General features: G+C 42.2%; 1 protein-coding gene across 4 annotated transcripts in view; it reads left to right on the top strand.

Moving 5' to 3' along the window:
• Nucleotides 1–7146: 7146 nt before the first annotated feature.
• Nucleotides 7147–10315, top strand: part of bckdhb (branched chain keto acid dehydrogenase E1 subunit beta) — a 231248-nt gene continuing 228079 nt past the window's right edge. For 2 of the 4 annotated variants that reach the window (XM_069887393.1, XM_069887392.1), the window contains exon 1: nucleotides 7148–7323. In XM_069887393.1, the coding sequence (XP_069743494.1) occupies nucleotides 7188–7323 (136 nt within the window). In that variant the 5' untranslated portion in view covers nucleotides 7148–7187. Of the gene's footprint in view, nucleotides 7324–10315 lie in introns of all 4 variants that reach the window. The other 2 variants (XM_069887394.1, XM_069887391.1) reach the window with 2 other exon arrangements.

Here is a 10315-nt window from a genome sequence, read left to right as displayed (position 1 = left end):
GAGAGAGCTGGTTAGAGTCTGCGGGTGTACCGCGGTGAGTGCCTCCGATTATGCCGATGAGCTGATGTCAGGCAGACTGCAGATAAACATGTTATCGATTCAGGTCCATCAAAGATTTCTGGAAAAAGGTAGCTGCATGTTGCAAGAAGTCCTGGATTTGGGGGAGGTGATGGAGATTGCAGTGCAAAACTATGAGGCTTACATCGCTGGTAGTCTGGCATCCTCATGGGGAACAAGGGCGTCGTCATGTTGGGATATGGACAGCAACGGCGGCTGGGGCTGGGAAGTGCGGATTCTGCAGGCTAGCTAGGCACCCACAGAAGTCCTGCCCCACCAGGAATGCAGTGTACTCAAATTGCAAAAAGGGTATCATGTGAAGGTGTGCCGGGGACAACCCACTATTATCTGAGGGATGACCTAATCCTAGCCTCCGTGACGCTGGATCAGAACAAGCCTCACTTGCTGGCATGACTGATAATGAAAATTGAGGTAAATGGTCGCGTTAAAGGTTGTCTGTTTGACCACAGGGAGCACTGAAAGTTCTATCCACCCAGACTTAATCAAACGCTGTTCACTGATGGTGTCTCTGGAAAAGTGCCGAATATCCCTGGCATTTAAAGCCCAGTCTGCAGAGATGTGTGGGTACTGTCGGATAGACTTAAAGGTGTGGTACAGGGATCTTAAAACTCTGTGCGCTGGTTATCCTGGGATTAGACTGCCACTGTCAGCTGGAAAGTGTAACGATGCAGTTTGATGGTCTGCACCCCCGATCACGGTATAGAATGAGGAATTCGGCCCTGCCAATGAGAGTAAGCTGGGCAGTATGTGTGGGCTGTCCACCCTTCGGGTCCCCCCGCCCCTTCTATTTGAGCATTTATCAGAGAACTGCAGACCGATGGCAGTCAAAAGCATGAGATATAGACCGAAGGACAGACATTTCAATAAAACCAAAGTCCAGAGGCTGCTGGCTGAAGACATCAGCAAGCCCAGCAATAGCCCCTGGCTAGTGCAGGTGCTGTTGGTAAAAGGTGGGGAGAAGAACCAGATGGTTTTAAACTACAGCTAGTCTGTGAATAGATTTACGTTACTGGATGCCTCCTCTCTACCCTGAACCGCTGACATGGTGAATGAGATAGCCCAATATAGAGTCTTCACTACCAAAGACTTTAAGTCGGCATACAATCAGATTCCAACCCACCTAAATTACAAGCCCTACATGGCTTTAGAAGCCAATGGCCGACTGTATCAATTCCTCAGGGTGCCATTCGGTCTGACGAATAGGGTATCAGTGTTTCAAAGGGAGATAGACCACATGGTGGATGATCACAAACTAAAGGCAATGTTCCTGTATTTGGATAATGCCACCATATGCGGCCATGACATAGAGGAACATGATACAAATCTAAGAGAATTCCTCACCATGGCAAAAACCCTAAACCTGACGTATAATCAGAAGAAGTGCGTGTTCCACACCATGGCTGGCGATACCAGGATACGTGGTGGAGGGAGTATCGTGTCCCAGGACCCCGAGAGAATGCGCCCCCTTAGGGAACTCCCGTTGCCCCAGAATCTGAAAATCCTGAAAAGATGCCGTCTCATATTACGCCCAATGGGTCCCCAATTATGCAGACAAGGCCTGGCCATTAGTGAAGCCTTCGAGGGCATCAAGGATGATATTGCCAAGGCGGCAATGCAGGCCATTGATGAATCCATTCCATTCCAAGTGGAAAGTGATACCTCTGATGTTGCCCTAGCAGCCACGCGGAATCAGGCAGGCAGGCCAGTGGCATTTTTCTCTAAAACACTCTAGGGCCTGGAACTCATATACTTGGCAATTAAGAAAGAGGCTCAGGCCATAGTGGAAGCTGTGTTCCACTGGAGGCATTATTTGGCTGGTAGACCATTTACCCTGCTGATGGACCAGAGGGCCGTTGCATTTATGTTTAACAACAAACAGCGGGATAAAAGAAAAAATAATAAGATCATGCAGTGAAGAATCGAACTCTCCACGTATAATTATGAGATCTTACACCGGCCCAGGAAGCTTAATGAGCCACCCGATGCTCTGAGCCAGGGAATGTGTGCCAATGCACAAACAGATTGTCTGAAGTTCCTGCATGACAAGCTCTTCCACTCTGGGGTCACAAGGCTGTATCACTTCGTGAGGGCTAGAAATATACCCTACTCAGTTGAGGAGATTAAGGAACTGTCTTGTAACTGCTCGGTCTGTGCTGAATGCAAGCGGCATTTTTACAGACCGGATAGAGCCCAACTGATTAAGGCAACCCATCTCTTCCAACATCTTAGTAAGAACTTCAAGGGTCCCCTCCCATGCAATAACAGGAATCTGCTTTTCCTGAATGTAGTGGATGAGTACTCCCGGTTCCCATTTGTTATCCCTTGTCTGGATATGACCACAGTCACGGCCATAAAAGCACTCCAGACCATATTCACTATGTTTGGATACCCCAGCTACATACACAGTGACAGGGGTTCCTCCTTCATGAATAAGGAGCTGTGACAGTACCTACAGGCAGCTGGGATAGCCACGAGCAGAACTACTAGCTACAACCCCTGTGGGAATGGGAAAGTGGAGAGGGAGAATGGTACAATCTGGAGAGCAATCCTGTTGGCCCTCACATCAAAAGGGATGCCTGTCTTCCAGGGCAAGAAGTACTACCGGACGCGCTGCACGCTTCCAGGTCCCTGGTGTGCAAGGCTACTAATGCCACCCTCCACGAGAGACTTCTTTTCCCAGGAGATCGACATCTGGAACTGCTATGTTTTTCTGGCAGACGACACCTGGGCTGGTACTTCTTCGTAGAGATATAAGATCCCACAAGACAGATCTCCTGGTTGAAAAAGTGTATCTGGTACATGCGAACCTACAGTACTCAACATTTATTGATCTTATTATTATGTATGAAGAAAATTAAAAACATTTTTGCTTAATTGTCTTGGTGAGTTTCTGTTGCTGCTAGATTTTGGAGTCCCCTGGGCTCACAACATTTGACATTCCCTTTGTGTCTCAAAATATGCTCTTTCTTCTGTTATTACTTGACTCCAATCCCATGTCTGAAAATATCACCTTTCCCTTAATTACCAGGCAATTTCATAACAGCTTTTGACTCTAATTTACTCAATGTTTTCAGAATCACCAAAGCAATGCATTTCAAATTTGCCTGACTTTCTCCCAGAAGGCCTTGGACTAAGCTACTTAATTTCCCTTTTAGCGCAAACTTCACATTTCCCTGAATTTGATGGGTTATTATAAAATTACAGACATAATGATGATTGTGTTTCATTCTCTATACGTTGATTAACGCATTTGATTTCACAGACAGAGCCACCTATCTTTACCAGGCATTCATTACATGTTATCCTTTCTATTGCAAGTTAACCATTTGGCCTCCATGTCCCGGTGTTTTGGGGATACCAACAAGTGCACATACTCTGTGTCCTGGTTTTCTGGAACTGGCTTCATAACCAACGATGTGTAAAGGTTTACCCATGGACTCAGTCTGGAGTATATAAGATGAAAGATTAAAGATGGCCAGAGTCCATTTTATTTATAAAATTTAAATCATGTAACATTAATTATAACATTTTCATATAGATAATGTATAATTGAGTAAACCCCCCACAACCTCCCTCATCCACCCCACTAACACCCTCCCTTCCTCCCTCTTCCAACTACAAAGAAAGAAGAAAGGAGATCATCACTTAAAAACAACAATAATCAATTTTTTTGCTGTGGAAACTGAGTCACCCATCGGAGTGGGTTGAGAGATTAAATCTTCAAACCAAGAATTTTAAAATATGGGCTTCATAATTTTACCAAAAAATGATATTTATCTCTCAAATTATATTTGATCTTTTCTAAAGGAATACAGGAGTTAATTTCAGTATGCCATCTTTGCATTCCTAAAACGAGGTCAGATTTCCAAGTAATAGCCAAACATTTTTTAGAAACGGCCAATTCAATTTGATATCTAGTCAGTCTTAGTCCTAAAGCAATCGACTTAATGTCCCCTAGTAAAAACAACATTGGATCAAATGGTAAACTCACTTTTTAATACTTGCTCCAGAAACAATTTAACTTGCATCCAAAAATTCTTAACTTTAGAAGTTCAAGTTGAATGAAAAAAAAAGTACCTATCTCTTGTCCACAACATCTCAAACACAAATCCAGGGAAATTAAATCAAATTTCTTTAATTTTTGAGGGGTTAAATACAATTGATGTAGAAATTATATTGTACTAATCTATATCTTACATTTATAATCTTAGTCATACTACCCTTACACAAATTTCTCCAAACGTTTTCGTCTAACTTCCTATTTAAATCAAGTTTCCATTTCATTCTTGATTTATGAACATTCAACTTAGGCATTTTATTTTGTAATAACTTTTCCATCCCAGAAATAAACATTTGTTTTTTCCCTTAGTGAGCAATAATTCCAAAGCAGATTGTCTAGGTTTTAGCAATTGAATCCATTGGATTTCTGATGGTGGAAAAACTTTTGGGTGTCAAGCAGTGAGATGCTTGTCACAGGACACCCACCTTCTGATATGCTCTTGCGGCCGCTGTATTTCAGTGGCCGATCCAATTGAGCTTCTGGTTAATGGTGCCCTCTAGGATAATGATGGAGTGAGTCTCTGTAATGGTGGCACCACTAAATTTCAAATTAGACAATATACTCCCTTTTTGGAGGTGATTGTCTAGTATGAATATTGCTTGCTCCTCATTAGCTCAAGCTTGAACGCTGGTCCAAGTCATGTTGTATGTAGGCACAGAATGTTCTATTTGCTGGAGTCCTAAATAAAATTGAATTGTGTGCAATCATCAATGATCAGACCCTTCTTTAACCTTATGAAAGAAAGGAGATACTGCAGAGAGTTGAGTCTGGATGCTATACTAAGGAATTGGGAAATGGTTGTCCTGAGAGCCGGATGATTTATCTCCAAAAAATACAACCTTTGTTTGAGGTATTTTCCTGAAATGAGAGGAATGTCTCATCTTAACAGCTTGCAGAATATGGATTTGCATTCTTTGGACTTTGGAGAAATATAAGGACTGATCTTGAAAAATATAAAAACCTGAAGGACATGAAAAGGGATGATGTTGAGATGTTTCCATTTGTGGGACAGTGTCAAGTCCAGGAAGCAATCATTTAAAACTAAGGTGCACTAGAAGTTTTTCTTGCAGATCGTCATGAATTTCTGGAAGTTAATACCGCAGGGTGATGTGGAGGCTAGATAAATCACAGGAGGAGAATACATTTTTTTTAATGATTGAGGAATTCATAGCTGTGCAAAACCGTCACCAAAGATGAGCTGAGACATGGGGGAGATCAGCGATGATCACAGTGAATGAGATGGCAGGCTTGAGGACCCTGAAGTCTTTTGGCCACTTGAAACTGCTCTGCTATTTAAAATGATTATGACTGATCTTCTATGTTGACACAATTTTTCTGCCCTATTCACTTGATTCCTCATATATCCAAACATATATTTATCTCTGCTCTGATTGAAGGGAATTAGGGGTTATGAAGAGAAGGCGGGGACGGGGTACTGAACTTTAAGATCAGCCATGATATTGAATGGCGGAGCAGGCTCGAAGGACCTACTCCCGCTCCTATCTTCTATGTTTCTAAATCAATGACTAAGACACACAGTCCTCCTGGGGAGAGAATTCCAGAGATTCACTGCTCTTTGAGGAAAGAGATATTTCATCATTTAAATCCTAAAAAGCTTAGCATTGATTTAGATATTCTTAAAATGATCATTTGATAACTTCTTCTTCTCACTCCTCCCAACTTCCTTATTATTTGTGGTCAAAATGCATCATCTGAAAACTTAAATGCCCAGAGACACGGTTGGAGGAAGTGGAGAACAAAAACCCAGGCGCACCAACCTCGTGCCCAATTAAGTCACCCACATGAACCGCTGCCCCAAGCGAATGGCCAACATCATAAAGTATCCGCCCAGACCCAATCACCGTGGCCGTATTCTCTTCTTGCAAGGCCATTTATTTTTCCAATAGCGACCAGGCTCTTGAACCTCTCTGTCTCACCTGAACCACAAGAAGACCATCAAAGATCTCCCTGCACTACTGGCAGAACACATCTTCGCACTGGTGGCCAAATATTTATTATTTGTGAGAGATAAGTAAAACTGATATAAAAGTATGAAAGATAAGGAAACTAGTATGGATATATGTGTAATGAATAAAGCCAGTATGAATAGGATAAGAATAGATATTAGAATGTAGGAAGTAGAGTTAGTCTGAATAAGATAAGGGTCTTCTAGCCTTTTAGACAGAATCAGCAAGTTCGCCAGTATGAATAAGATAAGGATAGATAATAGATAATAGAATGTAGGAAGTAAAGTTAGTTTGAATAAGATAAGGGTCTTCTAGCCTTAGACAGAATTAGCAAGTTCTGCATATAAGAAGGTTGTAGCCCTGAGAGTCGGGATGGTGTGAGTTAGAACAAAGGCAGGTTTGTGAATAAGGACAATAATGACATGATGGGACACCGACAAGCTCACAGAAACAGCACGTAGGCAGGCAGGATTGCCTCATGCCAAACTCATCCAGGAGGCAGAAGAATGTAAGGGGGAGGGTACTTCTATACTGAAATCAACTATATAAAAGTTGGGTGAGCCCCAGTGTATGTGTGTATTCCCAGGGTTAGGGGAAGCACCCAACTTTGCATTGTTGTATAATAAATGTTCTTTGTTTTCAATTTTTGTCTCGAGCAATTTCTGTGAAGGTACTTCTGTTTCTCACATTATTTATCTTGCTTTTCTATTTATTATGTCTGTTTCACTCTTGTGACATCTTAACGTTAATGAGCTTTCGAGATGGGGCAAACTGCGGTCCTTAACGGTACTTGTGTGTATGACAATAAACTCTCATGAAGGCCGTTCCCTGAACCAACCACTTTAACTCAATTTGGTTTGATAAAGTTCCTGTGGAACATTTACCTGATTGTCTCTTTCCCGATTGCTGTCTAAACTACAGAGAGTGCATGGAACCTGCTTTCATTTCATCGCCGTGGTCGGACTGCAATCTCCAGAATGCACCGCGGCCACTGCTCCACGCTGATTGGAAGCGCGGCTCGATGACGGAGGGGAAGCCGCAGCCAATCCTGAGAGTACGGCGACCGAGTGGAGAAGCGGAAGATGGCGGCGATGGCTGGACTCTGGTTTCGAGGTTCCGTTTGCAAGAGCCGCTCCGGGCTGGCGCGAGCGGCCGCGGCAGCCCGGCGGTCGGTCGCGCACTTCACCTTCGTGCCGGATCCCGACCCCACGCAGCACGGTGAGAGTCTGGCTCATCACTCCGAGCCCAACATCATGATGTAGGGGGCTAACCTTGAGTCCAGCACCTTGGTGAGAGACTGACCCCTTCCACCCACCATCCCCACGCCTGAAACCAAGTCTGACACTGAGCCCAACATTTGGACGTCGTGACCCGGAGCTCACGATGCCCTGTTTGAACCTGAGCCACGTAACACGAAGAGATTGACCATAAACCATTGTGTTCTAAATCTGACCCTGAACCCAACAATATGCTGTATGTAATCTGTACCATTTACTCTCTGGTTCAATGCACCATTCTTAGAGTCTGACCCTTAATTGTAACCCTTTAATGCTTGAGCTACAGCATGAAACTGATCAGAAGACTCCCAACAAGACTTGGACCCTTGCACATTAAGACTGAGTCTATGCAACATTGTGAGAATCTGATTTTTAACTTGTGTCATTCTTAGTCTAATCCTGCCTGCATCTGATTGCAATCTGCGAGTGTTACTCTTGAATCTTAAATCCAGGACACTCACGCCTGTCTCCCAGGCCATGCAGCATTGAGATATGCTATATGGTATTAGATGTAGTATATTTGAATGAACTTGAATACACAAAACTCACAGCATGGAAAATGTCTGTTCCCAATTTATAATCCACAGCAGTGGATCTGGACGTTGAGCTCATTCATTATTTAAAAATTATTTTTTTTTAAGCACAACACAGTGAGAATGTACAAACTCCTTCCAGACAGTGTGGGATTCAAACCATTATGCTTAAAGAGGCCAACTCTAACCACTAAACCATGATCATAAGAGTGACTTTGTGTCTCTTAGCAAAGAAAGAGCCCAAGTCTTGCAATTAAGCCATGAGTTGCCATGAGATTGGTAACTCTGAACTGTGTGGATAATTTTACCTCAAGCCTAAGTTGTCTAGAAAGATTGACTCAAGTTATATTTTTAGCCCTGATTGTTTAGTTCATGAGTGTGATCTTTAATTCAGTATACTAGAATCTTTATATTATTGGTAAGTGCTCTTCTCTGGCTATTGATACTGAGTGCATGAGTACTGATCCCGAGCTATGCACTTGATATGCTCCTTTTCTGCTTTGATTGAATGTTAATTATAAGCTCATGTTTCAACCAAGATTGTTGCAGAAGGAAGGCCTTTATTGTTATGGTACAAGTAATCTCACTCCTCCATTTTGATATAATCATAATGTGGAGGAAAATCTGAACACAAAGGGTTAAGGTTTCACCCATTAGTTGCTTACAAGAACATACAAGAGTCAGTGCATATTGCTTAAGTGGAGGCAGGAAACCTCAAGATTGCGACTAATCTGTAGACATGATAAACTTTGGAATTCTGTGAAACATTGATTAAATTATTGCCAAATATTGACAATGATAAACTATTGTCAGGTTGACCACAACAGGAAGCCCACATGCAGAAATGCACTGCCATTTATTGTATATAAACTCTGTTAAAACTGGCTGTGAGCAGAGCAGGCTCAGGCTGGGTGCTGGGCATGGTCTCCAAGATATCTTGCTAATAAAACTCTTCCGAAGTGTTACCCTGGTGTCGGTAATTGAATCTCTCTCTGCAACACATAATCCCATTGAAGGTATTCTTGCTTTTTTTTCTTTGCCTTCTCCTTCTGCTTAATGTCTGTATGATTATAGTTAACAACCAGTACAACTGAAGAGTGATGCATGAATGAAGCAATTGGCTGTACATCATTTTATAATTTTAGGAAACTAAACTACTCCAAAAGCACATTCACAAAAACTCTTGACCTCTACCCAAGAAGGACAATGACAGCTTGCACATAGGCTCCCTTCCAAGTTGCAGATAATCTTGACTTGGAAATGCATTGCCAGTCCTTCACTTTTACTGGGTCTAAATCCTAGAACTCCTTATTTTTAAATTTTATTTAGACATATGGCACGGTAACAGGCCCTTTTGGCCCACGAACCCATGCTGCCCAATTACACCCAATTGACCTACAATCCTCAGTACGTTTTTAACGGTGAGAGAAAACCAGAGCACCCAGAGGAAACCCCCACAAACACGAGGAGAATGTACAAACTCCACACAGACAGCGAAGGATTTGAACCCCTGGTCCCAATTGCTGGCACTGTTTCAATGTTGGGCTAACTGTGTCACCCACTTTCAGTTGAACAATTGCAACTATCAAGAAGGCAACTCACCATCACTGTCACAAAGGCAATTCGGAATACACAGAAAATGCTAGCTTGTAAGCAACTCCCCGATCCAGAAATTAATTTTAAAAATATTAGGAAACTGCCAATTTATGCTCTGCAAAAGTCATTCAGACAACCATGAGCAATAATCTTTTGTCTGTGTTGATCTGGAATTACTGATCATTCAGGAGTGGGGAAGGTTATGTTCTCAATGGAACAGCTTCAACTCTGTCACATCTTCATTGATTTTAAGTATATCTATGTGGTGAATGTCTGCCAAGCTGCCTATCTTCCCTCTGACGAGCCTTGCTGTACTAACATTGGCTGTGCATTATCTCTACTGTTAAGGACACTCCCCTTGGATAGAACTGTATATGCATCTATTGTCTTTCTTTATTGTACCATGAGTTTCTACTAATAAAAAGCCATGATTATTGTTTGACCACATCGTCTTTGTCTACTTCATCAACTGGCACTTCAATCTATTAGATCACTTCACAACCACCCATCCAAGGAAAACATCCCCAGCTTCACCAGTTTGTCCACTTAACTAAAGTCCCTCATCACTTGAATAATTTTAGTTAATAATTTCTGCATTCGTTATGAATCTTTACATCTTTTCTCAAGTATGATTGGAATGCATTATTCATAACTGAACCACTTGTTTGATAAAGATTTATCATGACTTCCTTTCCCTTTTATCCTTTATCCATGCTCTATTTAACCAATTTCTCAACTTGCCTATTATACATCCCCAGATCTCTCCAATTTAGACCTCATTTCAAAATGTACCCTCTTTTTAAA

The sequence above is a fragment of the Narcine bancroftii genome, chromosome 6 (assembly GCF_036971445.1).
Source record: "Narcine bancroftii isolate sNarBan1 chromosome 6, sNarBan1.hap1, whole genome shotgun sequence".
Taxonomy (NCBI): domain Eukaryota; kingdom Metazoa; phylum Chordata; class Chondrichthyes; order Torpediniformes; family Narcinidae; genus Narcine; species Narcine bancroftii.
The sequence above is the reverse complement of the archived record's forward strand: the minus strand, read 5'-3'. Positions and strand labels throughout refer to the sequence as shown.